Source organism: Vanessa tameamea, chromosome 24 (assembly GCF_037043105.1).
Source record: "Vanessa tameamea isolate UH-Manoa-2023 chromosome 24, ilVanTame1 primary haplotype, whole genome shotgun sequence".
NCBI classification, from domain to species: domain Eukaryota; kingdom Metazoa; phylum Arthropoda; class Insecta; order Lepidoptera; family Nymphalidae; genus Vanessa; species Vanessa tameamea.
In genome coordinates, this window is record NC_087332.1 from 3,746,833 (window position 1) to 3,768,770 (window position 21,938).

Genomic DNA, 21,938 nt, shown 5'->3' on the forward strand with positions numbered 1-21,938 from the left:
ATTTAAGACTTATTTGTATATATACCACATTGGTGTGCACCACCCCTTAGGGAAGAATTTCAAGAAACGCTTAAATACGCTTAAATAACTTTCAAAATTTTACGCTCGGCGATGAATCAGTCAGTTAGAATATATTATTTTATAAGTATAAACTACTAGTTGTTGCCCACGGCTGCACTCGTATTTTAGGGGTTAAGCAACAGGTGTTAGGCATAATAAAGTAGTCTTTGTCCTTCCTTGAAATTCAAGTTTGGTTCAAAATCAAAATATACATTATTCAAGTAGGATTTTACAAGCACTTTTGAATCGTCATTTAACAAACTATTTTAAGTAAAGCTACCATCGGTTCGGAATGTAGATTCTACCGAGAAGAACCGGCAAGAAACCCAGTAGTTACTCTTTTTTAACATCTAAAAATACATCATGTCATGTTAATTAAATACAGTTATATATGTATGTTATGTCTCCTGCCTGGAAGTCAACAAGCATTAACTCCATGCTTTTTTATCATCTATATAATCTTGTATCGAATAATATGCCTTGAATGATTTGAATTTATGAAACGGCAAAGTCAAAAATGTCTGCGGAATTTTATTATAGAAACGGATACCTTGCCCCAAGAATGATTTATTGACTTTGCGGAGATTAGTAGGATTCATACCAAATTTCAATATATTCTGTTCGTGACCGTGACAGAGAACAGACAGACAGTCAGAGTTACTTTCCCATTTATTATATTAGAATAGATTTCAATTATTATCAATTTCGATGTTTCACATTTTTGAAGTTTTTATAAAATAAAATATTTTACGCACAGCTACACAAATATTCAAATACAATTATTGCTTAATGTATTTACGATTGAAAAGAGAACAATTTATTTGTGTACGATAATTGCACCAACAAGAGCTATATAAATGAGCTACAACGTCACTCGGTCCCCAAGGAAATCTATCTCAAAAGCCAACAAAGATTTTAATCTAGAATATAAAATAGCATGAAAGGAAGTACTTCATTCTATCTTTTAAAATGATAATAGACGGGGAAGTCGGTCGTGAAATGGCAACATTCACAATATTCCCTGAAAGCAACAGCTGACTGGTATTGTTGGAAAATGATAGACATCTAGATTTATCTTTATTCATAATCAGTTTTGAATAAACAATACAAAATTTTGTAGAGAAGTTATATTAATAATTCATTGTTTGGGTGTTTATGTAAGCAAAATTTATATTAGTTTTTTATCAAAATAATTTCAATGATTATTCCATACGGCTAACTAATGGCTTATTTAAGAAGCTATTCTAAAATTGAACTTCATAAATTATACCTTCTATTTTCTAATTTCAATTAATAATCCACAATAACTATTTTTTATACTTTACTTTTTACGAGAAATAATGGCTAATTTTCGAAGCGATTTTAAGCAATACAGCATTAATCCTTATCCAATTAAGTACCTTAAATACATTGTACATTTAAAATAGATCAAAATTGCCCTTTACAGCATGTAATTTAAATGAATATTTTCGAAGATATTACATTTTTAAAGCGCAGGGCATAGCGGTATAGCGACATTCCGTAGTATATTATTTAGTATCAGCATTGCACCCGTGCGAAGCCGGGTCGGGTCGCTAGTAATATAATAAATATGAAAGTAATACAAGTAGTCTCTTAGGTCAGGCGCTCATCTGGCGAAGTGAAGCTCAAAGTAACGATGCCTGGTAAATTAATCAACAGAATGACTACGTAAGATTAGAAAGAGCGCAAAATAACGTATCTGCGCGTGTAAAGCTCGTTTTCGCGCGACGATACGACCGCGGACACGAGCGGTCTCGCAAAACGCTGCGCAAATATAGTCTGCGTTACGCTCGTCCAGGTGTTCGCCTTGCATTCTTATAAATAAATAAATATTGGACAACATCACATACATTACTTTGATCCCAATGTAAGTAGCTAAAGCACTTGTGTTATGGAAAAGCAGAATCAGAATCAGAAGTAACGACGGTACCACAAATACCCAGACCCAAGACAACATAGAAAACTAATGATTTTTTTCTACATCGACTCGGCCGGGAATCGAACCCGGGACCTCGGAGTGGCGTACCCATGAAAACCGTTGTACACACTACTCGACCACGGAGGTCGTCGTATAGTTTAATTCCTAAATAAAAAATAATTTGTGTTTTAAAAAAAATATTATTGAAATATTTATAGCACTAGTGGCAATATTATTATAAAAAGTACTAAAATACAATTATAAGTTAGATTAACTGGGACAAAACGAAAGCAATGAATAAACAGAAGTTATTTACTAACAAACCCGCTGTGGGATAGACGAGTGTTTGACGTTTTCATTGCATCAAATTAACTACAGTTCGTTAATGAGGTTTTGCATTTACTCTATTTCATTAGAATAAATTGTATTTAGAAAATAATTTATATAACTAATGTATTTATTTAAATAATTCTTTTAGAATACGTCACATCGTTTGGTAGTGAACTGACTTTGTATTTATGTAGAGATTGCTTAAAATTTCTTTTTTTTATGGCATTGGTTGGCGGACGAACATATGGGCCACGTGATGGTAAGTGGTCACCACCGCCCATAAGACAAAGGCGCTGTAAGAAATATTAACCATTCCTTACATCACCTATGCGCCACCAACCTTGGTACCTAAGATGTTATCTCCCTTATGCCTGTGATTACAGGCTCACTCACCCTTCTAACCGGAACACAACAATACAGAATACTGTTATTTGGCGGTAGAATAGCTGATGAGTGGGTGGTACCTACCCAGACGAAGGCTTGCACAAAGCCCTACCACCAAATAAACATCTTACATTTCCATTGTCTGACGGAGGCGATTATAATAAATTGAAAACAAAAAGATGGACATACACAACTGAATGTCATAAATAAAATAGGTTTTAACGTAGAGTACTAATAATATGAAAGATATTTCTTTCTCTTTTTTTAAATAATTAGTGTCTAATCTTAAACTAAAAGAAAACTGCCTTACTTTATGACAGACACACACACACACGCAGCGCATGTAAACACATACGGACGAAACCGAATTACTTTTTGACTATTGCTCAATAGGCATATTTGTCAAAAAATCTGATTAATATCGATAATACTTGTTAAATATTGATTTTAACAAATTTATGAAAGTAGATATTATTATATGATAAAACGCAACTGTATTAATTTACAGGACAGGGATATTGGAAACCGCAAAGCTTTTATTCCAGAACATTCTGTTGTAATACATTGTAACACATGCGTCGCGTACTTAGCTCCGCTTAGCTACAAACTTGACTACTTATCCGCTGCATCTATATGTAAGTTCGAAGTTCTAAATAAATGCAATGTTTTAATTAAGCGCTTTCGTGCTTAATGGTAAAATCTATAGTTACTTTACTTAGCGCTCACATATACAGGCTTACACGTGTATACGTAATCTCATGTCTCGCAATTTGAATCGCCCATCACAAATGTTACCTTACCGGTTATATAGACTTCTATAATTGTAATAAATATGCTATCAGATGAGACGTATTTGATTACTTTAATCTCTAGTAGAATATTACTGCCGATATTTTTCTGTGATCCTTGGTAAATCTTTGTGAGATACCAACTTGTTCGGGTTATTTGGACTTCCTGTCCTTGTTTAATGTAATAGAGAATAATTTTTCAGTAGGTTCCTGATAGAAGGTGACTATCACTGGCTCATGGGTATCTACAGAACTGGGCCGCTTGCTTGTTCGTTAGCCGCTCGTATCCAGTAAAGCCAAGCGTTGACAGCGATCGGACGGATCGTCGAGGCCGTGGGATCGTTTGCTTCCCCTCCCGTGTTCCGCTCTACCAATACTTTGTCCATTGTCCAGGCTACCGTCGACCTTAGTTCTGTCTGAAACAGAACACGCCATTACTACTCTCACGAATTAGCGTCTAAACCATATGTATACGGTATACATTGGTATACGATTGGCAGAACACAACACCAACCAAAAAACTTAATAAAATTGTACATTAAATTGTTCTGTTGTTGTTGATTAGAAATGAATTATTATATGTATATCTTGTATGATATGACATATTATACATGTAGTTAATTATGACAATGCAGACGGCGACAAAACTCGTCCCGGACGCTTTTGTTACGAGTTGTGTCAAAACGATTAAATTTCCTATATTGTGTTGTAACTACGTACAAATTTACCGAAAGTAATATATTTGACTATGTTTGAAGAGCCGAGATAGCCCAGTACACAGAACATGTCTACTGGGCTATATTTTAGACCCAGCTATCGTGTCCACATCGCTGGGTCTAAAATATAACTTCAAAATTACTGCATATCTATCCCACAGTATCTGGTCATTTTTCCAGATTAAAAATTACAGAGAAATCACATCGTTTCGTTATTATTTTACCGAGCAAGGAGCACAAACTGTTTCTTTGCTTAAAATGTATTTATTATTAATTAATCCCATGTTGGTCAAAAGGGACCAAAATAAGGAGACACTTGCATGTGTTGAATTAAATTCAAGCCAATATCAGTCTCAACCGCATTGGAGCGCTTGATAGAATTAGCATCAAAACTTTGTACCAAAACAAACCAACCAAAGACTTCTCTATAAGAGAAGTCAGCCCTTTGTCCAGCAATAGAACATTAACGGATCGTTACTTTATAGCTACACAATACAATCAAAATGATAATCGAATTACGTTCAGAGATGCATCGATTCAAACTCGAGTGCTGTTAGATACAAATTGCTGTCGACGATATTAAAGGATGCACTTAGTCATAGAACGCATATTAAATACCAAAGCAATATGAACATTTTTCATAAACAATATTTACAACAGCAAATTCTTTTGTTTTAAAATATCGCAGAGCCGAGATGGCTCAGTGGTTAGAACGCGTACATCTTAACCGATGATTGCGGGTTCAAACCCAGGCAAGCACCAATGGATTTTCATGTGCTTAATTAGTGTTCATAATTCATCTCGTGTTCAGCGATGAAAGAAAACATCGTGAGGAAACCTGCATGTGTCTAATTTCAACTAAATTACGATTTATTAAATGAAGAAACTTAGTATGAAACATTTTTTCAAATTCCAATATAACACAATTTCTACTATACTCTAGAGACAACAATTTTAATGTTCTAAAAGTTGCTTGTCATAGCTTCATTAGTTTCACTTCGTAGCTGTTTGCTAGCCTGTATGGGTTGGTATCACACACACATTATATATTCTACCGCCAAATTGGCTATTAGGATGGTTACTATTTCTTGCAGCGCCAATGTATATAAGCAGTAGTTTCCACTTATCATCAAGCCCAATTACCAGTCTGTTTTCAAATATCGAACTAAAACAAAATTTGAGCGATCAACACCTAAATTGTTTTATTTATTTTTTGTCCTTTATGTAAATATAATTAAACTTATTGTAATTTGTTCTACTCGCCTTTACGTGATATCTCAAACCACTAGCTGAACCTGCAGATTTGCCCGCGATAAATTTATAACACTTTACCGCACTAATTTGCCTCCTCGGTGAATTAAAAAGAGGAGCACACGTGATTCCATAAGAATCATACTAACTCCATACCAAATGTCAGCCAAATCGGTGCAGCGTTTAAAGAGCGAAGAGGTAACAGACAGTTACTTTCGCATGTATATAATTAGTACAGATTTAGAGAAGAGCCCAAGGGCAACCTTGGAAGCTTCTTTCCGTCATTTTATTTTTATAGTCAGTCTCAAGTGCTCAGATGTCCAATAAAAATATTTATTATTATTATTATTATTGTATAAATATCAACATCGTCAATATATGACGAAGGTGATCTATCATCAGGATATCCTTTAGATGGTTCTATCTTCTGATAGACGTCACACAAACAAAATAGTATCACAGCTGTGTAGTTTTATTTGAGTAATTAGAATTTAACACTTCAACGCGTTATTTAAATTGGGCTTTATTTTACTTACATTAAAACCGTCCTTCTCGGTACTCGATATCGAAAAAACATAAAATATATTAATATACATCATATTATTCATATATTTCCTATGCCTTAAAAATAAATTAAAAACAATAGAAGATGTAACAATAAATACACCAAATTTTCGTTATTTTCCTTTTCGGTCAAAACTATCTATCATACGTTGTTTGCTTTGCATTAAAAAAAAACACAATATCAAAAATTTTCAGCTTTGTGCAAAATATTTTATAGCAACTTTATACGTTTTTCGTACGAGCAAAATGCAACTCCAGTATTGTCTAATAAATCAGTTCGGGGCGAGACGTTGTCCCTTTCGAGACATTCTTACGAAACGCTAAGATCTTGGTAGATAAAATATAATTCGACTATTCCACTCAAACTGTTTTTATTCGAATACGTCACTATCGAGCCATTAATCAATCCCGCAAGGCTCCCATCTGGAGTTTCCTTGCTGTCATCAGTCAATCGTTTACATCCCTCTGCTAAGTTTCTCCAAATGTTAACTCAACATTTCTTAACAACAATCTAAACAAAGGCTTTGTAATATTGCAACTGTTAAATTGAGTTTGTTTGTTACGCTTAACTACTCAACTCGACTCAATCGTGATGAAATTTTGCAAACAAAGCAGTATAGAAAAAACATAGGCTACCTAATCTACCATCTTCACACGCGGGTTCGTGGACGGCAAATAGCCAAGAATAATTTAGAAATGTATTATATGTATGGCAGTTTGAGCAGGCTGGTTATTCAGTGGAAACCGCATGTCAGCAAGTAGGTGGGGCGATTGTAACAGTGGCAGGAATTGAAGGAAGATAACTGAATTGAGCTCAGTAGCGTGCAATGCGAGAGGCTTATGTCCAGCAGTCGATTGACACGGGCTGATGATAATGATGATGAGTAATCTCAAGAGCTAAGAGTCCGATTTCAATAAGTATTTTTGCGTTAAGTAACCTATTAATTGAGAATTATTAAGGGTTATAGAATGTACAGAATTACGCTACGACCCGACGACGACGAGGGTGCCAGTGACGCTTAACTCGGCTTAAATCGCGCGAAGCAGCTGGTCTTAATATAAATGTCTAATGACTGACGATGTAATTTATACACAAAACACTTATGTAATTTATAATAGCTTAGCGAATCATATAGAAAATGAAAATTTCTAAATGCTAAGATTAAATATGAAAAATACCATGCATTTTATTTCAATCAAAAATATATTAAAATAGAACCGCAGACGAAGAACAAAAATGTTGCATAATAGATGTTTTAACTAAAGAAATCGCAACAAGGAGAATTAATCCGTATGTTTGAAGATTTAAGGACCAAAATAGCGTCTAAGTACAAACTTATAACCATTTGTATAAAACGAAACGCAAAACTGTTTGTTAAAGGAAATAAGAAATCAAAACGTAATATTCTTATGTATTCAAAGTACGATCTCGCTCAATCCTCAGTATCGGTGGTACCATATAAAGGAATCCTATTACACATGTTTAATTTTTATATTTAATTAAAGTATTGAATTTGTTTAAAAACTTATTCTTTTTATAAATGCTCTGGAATATTCGAGATATACATATAACTTAAAAAAAAAAAATGTTAGATTGATATCTGCTGCTCTCATGGACTAGACGCTAATTGGTACTTAATATTAAACGCATGCCGTGTCTACATCATGAAAAATGTAATCATGTGTATTTTTGTGATTGTCATTTTGTTTTGTAGACCTTTAAACATAAAAAAAGAAATAAAAAAAAAAAAAAATTAAAATAATCTATTTTATTCATACCAATATTTTGAATGAAATATTCTATGATTTAATAGCAATAGAATAAGGAATAATAAAAGAAAGTTTCCTCTGAGCACGAGATCAATTATAAGCACAAATTATGGAAATCAAAAATTCGGTGGAGCTCTTCTTATTCATTTGTTTTTATAATTTTTAGTTATGATTCATATGTTCTAAAACCTAGACCATCAACTATTGCATTGTCAAATATAATCATCATATAATAAATTTTTCACATATATTCGTTGGATTAATTCCAACTCGGAAATCATGGTAACCCTATCACACGCCGCAGATTGAAACGGTTTTAGCCGATTTCATTTCGCAAATATTTGGACCGATCTTTGCCTTTTTCAGCTGCGCAAATAGGGAACCACATGTTGGGTTTTATTCACAGACTTTCTCATAATCTTTACTTTATAACTTCCAAAATATTTAAAGTCTTCGTCAAAATATACTTTATTCAAGTAAGCTCTTACAAGTACCTACCTTGGAACAGTCGTCTTACGAGAGATATAAGTATATTTTTTACGTCTGAAATCTACGATTGACTATTAGAGATTTATTGTGAGGTTTTTAAGGAGCATGTGAAAATCTTAACGTTAAGGCTATCTCATATATTAACTATCAATAATTCTGCTGGTGTCCAATAGATTACCGAATAAACCCTTTGAATAACATCCTATATTTTTAACCTTGAAATGTAACGTCAACAAACAAAAATAAATATAAAATCAAAACGCACTTTTCATTCATCGTTTTACAGGATTAATTTTAATTTAAAGTTACCACTATTTTCAAGTGTAGATTTTACTGAGAAAAATTAATAATAGCATTAAAATACGTATGCTACTTTCAATATTACTAATATTCCTCATTCAACTTGTTCTAGGATGTTTGTCAATAGCTTAAGGGTTTAGTAGTACTTGCGAGTTGTCGTCTAGAAATTTTTATTTGGAACTTAAACTGATAAACTATCGGGGATGAATTGTGTGGCACAATTGCAGTTAAACAATGTTTCATAGACATATTACAATCAATAAGGTTTAAAAAAAAATACAATTTTTAAACCTTTTTAGTAATACGTTACTTGTCATATTCTAATACACAAAATGTGTTTTTTTTTAATCTTTGTTACTGCTTTTATTTATGTTTTTATTGAGCATTTCTTCTTATCTTACGGAGTTGAAATTTTACATGTTGGTTCAATTCCGATGAGACAGCCGCCAGTGGGTAGAACGCGTGTATTTTAACCGATGATTGCGGGTTCAAACCCAGGCAAGCACCCATGAATTTTCATGTGCTTAATTTAGGTTTATAATCCATCTTGTGCTCAGCGGTGAAGGAAAACATCGTGTGAAAACCTTCATGTGTCGTATCCACGAACCCGCAATTAAGCAGCGTGGTAGGATCCAAGGAAAAGGCTCCTCAAAAAGGACACCCTAGCCTAGCAGTCTCACTTCAGAACTCCAGAACGGTCCACATCGTAGACAAATAATTTTCTATATAAAAGCTGTTTCTAACAATGATTTTTGGCCATTAATTTATACCGTATTAGTATCTAACAGGGCTATTAACCTTTAGTCATTTTCAATGTAATTAATATTCTCTATGAACGGTGGATTATTTGGCTGGAAACAGTTCTGACAGTGATAAATGACGTAGTAACATTTATATCTCCAATATAAGTACATAATATTATTTAACTTACTACATTTCAGCCATTCGATAATCCTTAATAATCATGAATCATTGTTACGTTTTATTTTAATAAATGAATTTGCTTTGTAGTAATGAATTATTTGTGCCAGTCCATCTGAGTAGTTATCGCCAACTTAAAATTTCATTCTATCGCAAAATCGTGGTTCGGCTTAAATGAGGAGCGAGGCAGTGTGACATTTTAGGTCCCAACGTTGGTGATACCATTTTCAATGTAAAACCTTACATTGTAAATGTTATCTACCATACCTGATTAGTATTTCTCCCAGTGTCCATGGGAAGTGGTGAATTATCATCAAATGGCCCATTTGTCAGTCAGCTTGTAAAATAAAAGAAAAAGTTAATTCTAAAAACTTCATCCAAGTTTTTACGTTTACTGTTCGTTTTCATTTTACTTTCAAACTTTATGTTATTTTTTTTTTCTTTCATTTTCAACGTGCCAGTTCTATTTTCAACAGCCAATTAAATCGATAAAATAAATACGACCGTCAAGCAAAAAAAAACATTAAATTCTCATTTCAGAACTATAATCTGCAAGTAACATTTTGCACAGTTCTTTTGCTCCATTAATTACGGCTCACGTTTTAAATATGCAACTGGAATTCAATTTCAATTCGCTTTTATATTAATATTAATTTCTTTTATTTGCTCGTTTACGGTTATTTTTATCTTTAAATTAAAATGTGCAAAGTAGAAAAATTTAAAAGCACTGTATTATGCAATGAAATGGTTTGTGTACTATGCAATTTTTTGTTTACTACTTTGTTTGACCTTTGGCTCTTCTGCTTGGGGGGGGGGCGGTTAAGTGTCCCGTGTCCTATTTTGTAAACCTGAAGACGTGACTGCAACATTTCATGTTGATCGATTGAGAAGTTAAGACGGTAAAGGGTAACTAACAAACAAACTCATTTGCGTATTTATTGTATTAGTTTTATGTTACATGATATTGAACTACTTCGCTGGTTTAGAAGACTTATAAGACTACCCCAGTCCTGGTTTCAAATCCCGAGTCGAGCGAATTATACGTTGGATTTTCTGTAGCTCGGAATTATAATAGAAAACTGGTGCGCACACATGCTCACAATATTTCCTAGACTTATAATCTTCGCATGTTAAATAAAAAAAAAATGTTTAAATCTTAGTGAACGAATCTGATCGTGGGTCGTGTTCACTACCACAAATAGATATTATTGTAGTGTGCCTTAAAAATAATAAATAACCGCATGGTATGTAGTAGTGAAACCTTTTGTGCCAAGTTCGAAGAAATATACTTGCAAGAAAATTGAAAAAATAAAATCCTTAAAGAATATTCCGTGTGTATTTTAGGTAGCAATGAATCTCAAAACTCAGCATTGACATTTCAGGATTTGTTGGAAAAGGTGTAATAGTTATTCGTGTCATTGAAATATTTTCCTTTCTTCGATAATAGGTATCCCGTATCAGCTGTAATAGGTTTTACAGCTGATACGTGTTTTATGTATGAAATACTTGGGAAAAAGATTTATAATAATTCACATTTCTAAATTCTACTTCTAAAATATACGTAGTTGGATAATGTTGGTCCAACACACCAACTTCTATGCTATACTTACTCAGCGGATTAATATTTAGAAATGTTCCGATAGTTTCTTCATGTCGACGACAACCATTGCGGTATGTCGGTTGTTATAATGGTTAAGAAACATCCACGTTCCTCCAAAGACGGTTACGGTATTTCGTGCGTCAAAATTACTTAAAAATTTCTTAATGTACAAGAATCATTTCAAATACAATTTCAGCACCGGAATAACTAGAAAATGTTCGCTCGAATGTATATCATCAAAATCAATAAATCATTCCTGGGGCAAGTTATTCATTCCTATAATAGAATTCCGCAGACATTTTTAACTTTGCCGTTTCATAAATACAAATCATTAATAGCTAGAAAATTAATAACGATATCCAATTAACCCGTAAAACATTAATTGACAAGTTACTACGTAGCTTATCCCAAATAGTTTGTCACCTGACCTTTGCAACCTTTGTGTGGAATCCCGTACCGGTTAAAATTAAGCAATAACTAATAATAATTAATCCGTAAATTCCATTTCAATGATCTTCGACTTAAGGCATACATTAAAGTTGCTGAGTCTGTATTACAAGTTCATAGTTTAAACGAAGCTGTAAGCCCGATTATTATTAGTACTGCCGTACATGAATTGCAATTGAATTAAAAATGAAAATAGTCATTCAATATTGCGTTATACATTGACTGTTAAAAATTTACAATCGCTTCAGACATGTTTAAGAACATAAAATACCGGCAAAACACTACGGTTTTTTTAACAAAATAAATTGAATTATTCGCATTCACAATGTATACAAATTATAGTTTTACGTAAAATGATCCGTACATGCAATGTTGTGTAACATTGACATAAGATTAAGTGACTTTACCAAGTGAAACACAGCTTGTTACAAATATTAGTTTAGGATTAGCGATCGAACATGACATATTGGCGCTTCGCACTTGACTGGACTATGGAACGTGTAGGTCAAAGGGCGACTGCTCTTTGTAAAAATTGTTCGAGCGGTTAACGCGTGATTGTTCAACCACGTTCTAGTTTATATTTCTCTCTATATTTATATATATGCATTAGTTATTGTAATCATATGTTAATTAATATAACATAACGTTATATAATATAGATAAATATTTGCAGTTAATTTTCTTGCGTAGGTATTATTATTAAATCAAAATCAAAATATTCTTCATTCGAGCAGACACAAAAAGAAAATTAAATGTAAACGTACCACCGGTTCGGAAAGTAGATTCTACCGTGAAGAACCGGCGTGAACAATAGACAAAATTAAACAGATATATTAGTATTGTGAGAACATATTATGCCTAGAAATTTTAAAATATTAATCTAAAAACTAAACATTTAAAATAATATAAATGCCATAAAAATTCCAGCAATATATATAAATGAAAACGAAAATGTAATTGTATTAAATAATAAACGTATGTATAACACACAACCACACTGGTTGAATCAGTCTGGGATATTGAGTTTCCTTTGTCCTGCAATTGCGTCGTATACGTGACGAGAATAAATGCGATTGTATGAAATTATTGATATTTTTAAACCTTTGTTCCGAAACGAAATTAATGTTCACAGTCTACTAAAAGAAACTTAAAATATTTTCGGCAGTAAACGTTTCATATGTAATTTCATTTTATATTTCGCATGATGTGACCACAGAAAATATTTAAATCGCTTTAAAATCATTGTAAGATAATTTATTGTAAATACAAAAAGTTACTACTACTAAATTAATGTAAAAAAACCCTTGGGATTTTCTGGGATTGCATATATTCTTGTACTTTGGATAACATCTGGAGCAAAAACTTTAATACTCCAAGACAGTACATATTTATCAATTTGAAATAAGTGGTTAGCAATTGGTATATTCTATATTACGAGTTGTTTCTAGAATGAACGAGAATCGTTGCGTAGTTTATCAAAAGCTGTTAAAAAAAGCACTAATATAGTACACATAGATAAATGAGTACTTAGTATATACAATAAAAAAATGTTCTAGGAATGGCGACAATTTTGTTAAGGGGACCCTTAATGCCCCTTTTGTACTTTATTTTAGCGACTTCATTCAAGGCAAATAAAATATTGACAGATCTTATTTGGTGGCGGTACTCGCGTACCACATATTCGTACCATATATTCTACTTTCAAACAGCAATACTTAGCATTGTTGTGTTTCAAAAGGAAGGGAGAGTCGGCCAGTACCTACAGACACAAGGAACATAACATCTTAGTTTCTAATGTCGGTGGTAATTACTGATGTAAGAATATTATGTATATATAACAACATTCATCTCAGTCTGTAACAACTTCGTCTGTGCGAAACAGTTTTAGGGCAAGTTCAGCCTTTTTGGCTTTTCTAGTGAATTAACACGGTTGAATTATGTTTGGTATAGGCTCGTTTATGAGGTCACGTTGTTTCGCGCGAAAATATTTGCTCAAAGGATTTATTTTCGTTTTGTGATTTCGCGTTGTGTGTTGAGGTATGTGATCTGGTCCGAAGCGCGTCATAATGAATGATCGACATTGTTTTAGAATTGTTACTTTGCTTGTCGGTGCAAATATATAAAGTAATTATTACTTTATATATTCGCGACTTCGTCGTCATGTGATAGACATAAAAATTATACATATGCCTTTCAAATTTCATCAAATTCGGTTCAGTGTTTTGGCCGTGAAAGAGCAGCAGGAGGAGATTATTAGATACAGATTTGTATAGATTAGTCTATATAATGGATATTTAATGGTCATAATTCAAAATCTATTTTCGATTCGGAGCGGTTGATCAGATCTACTGACATTAATTCAGCCCACTAGTTAGTAGACGTATTTAACCGATAAATGCGTGATGAATCCGGCAAACATCACTAAAGCTTGAAAATGCTTAGTTTGTGTTTTAAATTAATCTCGTGCTCCGCAGTGAAGAAAAAATATTCCTGTATCTGATGAATATTTTACTCATGTGTATCCACCAAACCGCATTAAAGCAGCGCGGAATAAGCTCCAAGCCAGACGTAACGATAACCCAGATGTGTCATATTTACAAGCTATTAGTTTTGAATTATTTTTCATGTATGAAAATATTATGAATCTATAATTTATAGAATATCTTCTAATGCGTTTTTTTAATCGTTTTTAAAATGTTGGATTTTAATCGGTTTTGCCATTAAGCAGCTGTATTTTATCTTTCTCTGACATTGTATCCTGCAAATACTTTATCACAGAAAAACTAATTTGAAAAGGCTTTGTTCTCGAACTTTGTTTCCTGAAGAATTCTGTCTCAAAACTTCAAACAATTTCGTAGAATTCCGGGCGCCTATAAAACCTCTTTTTAGTTTGATATCAAGTTTGGAAGCTTATTGCGGGCATGTGGAAAGATACATACAAATATTTCGAATTCGATTATAGAAAATACCATTCACCAAATACCAAATTATAAGAAAATTTGGTATTTGATATGTTGTATGTCCAATTATTGAATAAAAATGTCTCATATATATGTTAAATCTCACTATTGAGCCTCCGCTGGGAGTTGTAGTTTTTTTTTTTTAAATAAAATTTATTCAAGTAGGCTTTTATAAGTACTTTTGAATCGTCATTTTACAGAATTGTATTACATGTAAAATTACCACGGGTCTGGAATGTAAATTCTATCGAGAAGAATGAGCAAAAAACTTAACAGTTACACTTTCCACTATTTACTAACAGCTTCGTTTTAGTATTTGTATATCAATATTTCAGTGACATTTATACTAAACTGGCTACCTGGGTTTCATATGAGCAGAATTAGGGTATACCTACTCATCTTTTAGATTGATAGAATTTTCCGGCTAGGAAAGTTAAAATTAAATTTCTTCTTCTTCTCTCTAATTCTCGGCTTTTATTTATTATATGTATTTATTGTACATATAAAACCCGTTCTCTCCAACCACTGTTTACTGATCGAAACCGCGTTAAAATCCGTTGCATAGTTTAAAGATCTAAGCGTACAGACGGCGGGAAGCGACTTCATTTTACACTTTGTTAATGTTCAACACAAATGATAAGTTTAACACGAGTTAGACAGTATACTGATACGTGTTTTATTTTTACTTTACAAATGTTAATGTTTTTTAAAAAATTATATACTATCGGTAACTGAAATCCGAAACCCGATCGTCTGTACTGTTATTATTTTTTTTATTTTAATCGATACCAAGCTTCTGATCAACCTACGTAAAATGTATTCTCCTTTGAATAGAGGCGCTGATAGTTCGATATAATATCGAATGATATAAGTATCGAATATCAAGTTCGCGTAGAGCCAGTCACGCGTAAGTGATGCGTGTACAACCTTGACAGAAATCCATACATATATTAAACTGAGCGAGTCTACATTGAATAATGTTTAGAAAATTAACTATACATTATGGTAATACAAAGTATTTAATTATAAATCTCATTTTGAATATGATATATTTGATATCGACGTGATAGAATATCTGATGAGTGGGTGATATCTACCCAGACGGTCCCATCAAGGAACGAAAAGGAACGAATTTTAGGAACTACATACGTATACACATGCAATCGAAACCACCGGACATAGCATACAATAAATGATTACATAATCGAGTATCGACTGTCCTAAAGATCTATATATAAGTAGTCACTATAGTACTTTTAGTTTGTTAGCCAGTAGTGCTTTTACCTTTTTTAGTGTAGGTTTTTATTGAACAACCAATATAGTCCCATGCGATTACTCTACCAATACCCAGATATACCGTTGCTAAATTTTTTCCGCAAACAACGCGTGGTTCATATTTCAATTGTTCCTGTTTCTGGCTGCCTCGTCGATCTAGTGACTAGCTGATATGGCTACAGGTTAAGGGTTCAATTACTAAGTCGGACTAATAAGAGGTTACAAGGTTTTTCGCGCAATAAAACGCGTCAATTTGCACTAAAGATATTGCATGCTCAGGTATATTATTCAAGGATTATGAAAAATCTCGAAACAAAGAGTGAGTTCTCAGAGGACAATAATAATATAGCTTACATGCCCATATAAACGCAAAGTCTATAAGTATACTTACAATATGGATATTACTAAGGTTAAACTTTATTCTTTCCAGAGATCACGATCGCCGAGTAGCTCCGCGCAAAGGCAGCTAGATGAAGCGGATCTCTTTATGGATCTTATAAAGGATGTCGCCAATGAATTGGATATCGACGTTCTGTGCCATAAGGTGAGTTTAAAATCTGTACTCGTTTAATGATTAAATCTTTTTTTTTTTTTTGACAATAGAATAAAAATAGCTAAATTATTTTAAATGTTAGAAAGAACTACTGAGTTGGTTAATGGTCTTTAGGTAGAATCAACATTCCAAACCATCAATAGCTTTACTTTTACTTGTATAAAATAAATTCAAGGAATAAAATATATGTAGATCTTTGGTTAGTAAAACTGAAGAAAATCTCACTTAAAACTCGAGTTTGCGTAGGCATATGCTTTTTACGGCTGCATATACGACGTGTACGAAAGTTTGCGCGTGGGTCTGTTTTGAATCTAGCGCACTGTGTTTCAAATTACCTTTCATTATTCTCTCAGTTTATTTTCGCTGATTATAGGTACGGCAAAGATATACCTGAATCTGAGATGTTTTTACATACGTGTTTTCACTGTAAATACAAATATTTACATATTTACTTTGATGTTAAAATAAATTCCTCCGAGTAATTCGAACAAAAAAGACAACTAAAATATTGTAATTTATTTTATAAAATATAAACAAACCTAAACCAATTAAATTAAAGGTAATAAACGGAACGAATCTTGAAAATTTAAATTGAGATAATGTTATTGTTATAAAGATTTATGTATTTAAATTGAAAATTTACTGTGAAACTGTAATTAGATTTTGGGACGGAGAGAGATACTGATATGCCTACAACCGAGATGAATACGTGAATCTAAACCGAATATTTCAGGTTCCAACGCGGGCATGCACCACTGAATTTTCTCGTGCGTGTTTTTAATTCATGGTCCTGCGTGTGTATTTGAAAATTCTTCTACATGTCTACTAATCCGTATTGGAGCAGCATGTTAGAGTAACCTTCCAACCTCAAAAAAAGTGATCTCAGCGTAACAGAGAAAGTTGACAGGGTGTTACTTACTAATAATTTACAATATGTGATTTTTGAAATTAAATTAAAAAAATTCACTTCAGTTTTTACAAAAAACAAACAACGATCAGTGTTAACAAAAACAACAGCCAAGCAAGTTTTCGTTTTGTCGTGGTTTCAAATTTGCGAGAAAAACTGGAAGTTTCGAAAGAAATTCAAAAACATGTAAATCTGAGAATTCGCCGTAGCGAGGAGGATTTAGGTTCGAATACTCATTAACGAGAAAAGCAAGAACAGACAAATTTAGTCACTTAAGAATAAAGATTTTACTTTATACAAAAAAAATATATTCATATATTTTTTTATCAAGAACTAAGATATGATGGATTGGACACGTTTCTAAACCACTGCTCTTAAGCTCGGTGGCTGAAACCAAAAGAATTGCAGGCTCAACCCCAAGTACCGCTGAATTGCAACGCACTTAATCTGTGTTTATTATTCATCTCTTGTTTGGAGGCGAATAAACACATCGAGAGAAAATCGGCATGTGTCAGAAATCTATCAAATGTGGAATAAGTTCCAAGCCTTTCCAAAAGGGTGAGAGGAGGATTCTTTTCATGGATCATTTACGGTCTCATAACACTGCAATGTATATTTATTATCTGTGTTTATAAACACAAACAAGCAAACAGCTTATGTGACTATACGTATTACTACGTTCCCTGAACTTAAATAGTACGTAGCAGTCATAAATCTGTCCTTTAATAAGCCAATTAATTACAACCTCATGATTAACGACCCGCCACTCCCTAATTGATGGTTAATTCTACTTGATATTATGAACTTGTGATCTCAACGCATGATTTCACTCGGAATTACTTTAGCAAAAATCATATTTATAATATAAAAAGGTATGTCGACTTGTACGTATTGTACGATGTTTTAGAACGGTATGGGTGAATAAAACGATTGGTGATATAAACATTGGCTAAAGTCGGGGTGGGTTGCTAGTATTATTTTTTCAAAAGAATAATAGAATTACCACAAATTAATTTATCCCTCCTTTTAAACTTACCACTTATGTTAGGAGTGGGAATGACAACATTCCAAGGGGTCAGGATCGATCATGCGCCTTTTTGCATGGCGTGGTTTAGGCGGCCCGTAAACCATTGCGCTATCTATGCTTAAATAGTAGTACTTTAATATAATTATCATCCTGTTCTCGTACACTGATGAACATCTCCAACCTCATGTCACTGAACTCGATCTTGAGCTCTTAATTTCTAACCACTGTCACTCCACCTAGCTTGAACATGTGCTGCGCTACGCTTGCCAATGCGTGGTATCTATTTCAGAACACGTCTACTCCAACGGTTGACGGTTCTGTGACATCAGCGCCTTTAATATATTATACAATTAGGAATCAGAATATTTCAAAATAATTTAGACAATTAACCAGAACTAATCTAATTAACAAAATAAAACAGAAAAAAAAATAAAACTGTACGTTATCATCTCAGCCGGAAGCCGTCCATTGCTGGATAAAGGCCTCTCTCGTGGATCTCCAAAACGGTCGCTCTTGCGCTCTTCGTCCAGCGACTTCCCTCGAATCTCACAACATCGTCAGTCCATCTCCCACTTGGGCTTGCCAACGCTGCGTAACATGTATAGCATGAAATACTACTACTGTGTATCCACTAACCCGCAGTTGTGGAAACCGCACATCTACAAACTGCTATTTTGCTATCCAAGTACTAAATATTATGATGTACCCGCATAATTTACCAATTGCGCATTTGACCGTCCTAAATGTGATTTAATCAATACCGCTATTATGTAAATTAAGAATATTGTGACGCGCAGCAACAGAATTTAATTTCAAGGAGGTCGAAGGACTTTTATTAATACAATTTTATTCCGACGAGAATTTATATTTTATAACGAGAATATCAACTTTAGGTATTAAAATTTTTATTCAAGTACACTATACTATTTTTGAGTCGTTATTTTTCTATCATTTTAAATAAACGTGATAGTCTATGATAGGTGGAACTGGCAAATGGGTCACTTGATAGTGAATCGCAAACGTCTATAAACATTAACACTGTAAAAATATTGCCAATCCATTAAACCATCATCCATACGCTACTGACCTTGAGAACTAAGAAGTTATGTCCCTTCTGCCTGTAATAACACCGGCTCACTAGCCCTTAAATGGGAACAAAAGAATACTAAGTAATGCTGTTTAACAGTAGAATAAATTACCAATGGGAGGTACCGAAGTACAAAACTCCACTATAATATATAATCAAACTATAATCAATTTAAAATCAAGTTTCTTTTATCAATCTTGTCGTATTATACATAGTATATACTTCTGTTTCTTTAAATAAAATAAATCTTGGTGCATTTTGGTGATGACAATACAAACTAGATTAAAGTTCGAACTTTTTAAAAAATAATCTCATTTGCAAAGTAATAGTATCAGCTGGAGTGGTATAGATTTAATTTTGTCTCAGATGAAATATTTGAATCTCACATACGAATTAGTATAATTAATAATATATTTATGACGTCAGCGTTTTGTCGTCACACCATATAAATGGGTCTTACCCCAAGGCGTTCCATTAGATGTTTTCGCATCAAAAACCGTTCGTTATATCATATTACTAAATTACGACAGTATTGTGTGTTAGCACTCTTACAAATGAAATTGTTTTATTCGAATGCGAGAGTAAAGCTAATCTTGTATTGTGATCCATTTTCCAAATGAATACAATACTTAAATGTTTCGATAAGTATTTGATTTATATATTAAGTTGTGTTCATATTGGTTAAGATTATTTTCTCGAATGGTTCTTGGTGACAAAATATATAATCCTAGTAATAAAAATAGTAGTCCATTCAAACCATATAACATAATTGAAGGTGCCTTCACAATATTGTCATTTAATAGAAAAGATGAAATCTAGAATAAAGTATACCATTAGAGTCTGTTTTAACAAACACCTTAAAGTCATAAATATAAAACTTGGTAGCTTTAGAATAAGATTAAAATAATACAAAATCTGAGTATTCTTACCTGAAGTAAAGTCTTATAGTATCTGAATAATTTTATTAAAACGCCAGGAGCGTGGACAAACTCCAAATCGATGGACGAAATCTTTTTCACATCAAAATGTATAGAAATGTCTTAAGTATTTGATATACCCTACGTGACCGAAGATTGACGAAGGAAAAACGGAAGGGCGATTTGTTTTCTTTGAGTCGAATCGAATGAATAGTTGTCCAAGAAATGTATCCGTTATAATATTAAATGCAATATACGTGTATGATCTTCTTTTAAACGCTTTCAGCCAGGGAGTACCACTAACAAATTTTGTAGGGCATATTGAAGAACACAAGTGTGCGTTCAAACACAAGTATATTCACTATTTTCTCAATCACATGATCCGATGGTACGGTATATGAAATGCTCGGATATAATACAATCCCAGGGCTATAAGTGCTTTTCGAGGAATGGGAGTGTAACTACTGACAATTGTCAAACTTTAGATTGATACTGAGAATTTCCTATCAGAAACCCAATAAATTTTGATATTCACGACCCACGGGTTCCGCCTAATAGCAACCCACTGTACCAATGAAGCCGATAACAGAGATGATATCATAAATATCAAAGAGAGAGAAGAGAAGCATACACAGCTACGTCTAGCCTGAAGTGTTTTTTTTTTCTTTTTTCTTAAAAGTCAATTTGTTACGTGAATATAAAATAATAATAAAACTTTTATTAATTGACGCAATTTATATAAGAATTGATAACATTAAGTGCTTAAATATATTTATAAATATGAATTAAAAATACTAGCACTGTTTATTTTTCTCACACCCCTATTTTCCTCCAGTTAAGCGTAAATCTAAACAAACAAACATGCGACTATTATGTTATTTATTACGAACTGACTTGTACAAGTATATATTCTCTGAAATTATTCATAAAGAGAAATAATGCTTTTTAAAAAAAGGAGATATAATTTTGTATTATTAGTTATATTTAGATAAATTTTAAACACTACACATTGAGTCAATGTTGTTATTTATAACAGCCGTTCTCTATGTATAGAGCATATTTTTATCGTTTAATATTAGTCAAGTAGACTTCTATTCTTGTAAAATAAAATAATCTAATAAACACAAAAAAATATTTGTTGTTATTGTAGAAAAAGCTTTATCATCAAAATGACGATCTCATCTAATCTAGTTTTCTGTAGTCTCGGTGGAAATGACTATCTGGAGGCCTATCTTTACCCAAGATTACGGGTTCAATCCCCAGCATCATCATCACTGAGGTTTTATGTAATTTTATTTATGAATAATTTCTTGTATGAAGATTTTTTGTTAGAGCGCGTGCATCTGAACCGATGATTTCGGGTTCAAACCTTTGTTTTCATGTGCTTAATTTGTGTTTATAATTCATCTCGTGCTCGGCGGTGAAGGAAAACATCGTGAGGAAACCTGCATGTGTCTAATTACAAAGAAATTCTGCCACATGTGTATTCCACCAACCCGAATTGGAGCAGCGTGGTGGAATATGCTCCAAATCTTCTCCTCAAAGGGAGAGGAGGCCTTAGCCCAGCAGTGGGAAATTTACAGGCTGCTAATGTAATGTAAAAATGAAATTGTACTTCATGTGTATTCAACAATCCATATCATAGGGGTGATG

The 21,938-nt window shown here is 33.0% G+C and overlaps 1 protein-coding gene across 1 annotated transcript in view; it reads left to right on the plus strand.

Moving 5' to 3' along the window:
- LOC113398115 (cGMP-specific 3',5'-cyclic phosphodiesterase-like) overlaps positions 1-21,938 on the plus strand; it is a 122,868-nt gene that overhangs the window by 82,552 nt on the left and 18,378 nt on the right. The window contains exon 4 of the mRNA XM_026636704.2: positions 16,225-16,338. Within this exon, the coding sequence (XP_026492489.2) occupies positions 16,225-16,338 (114 nt within the window). The remainder of the gene's footprint in view (positions 1-16,224; positions 16,339-21,938) is intronic.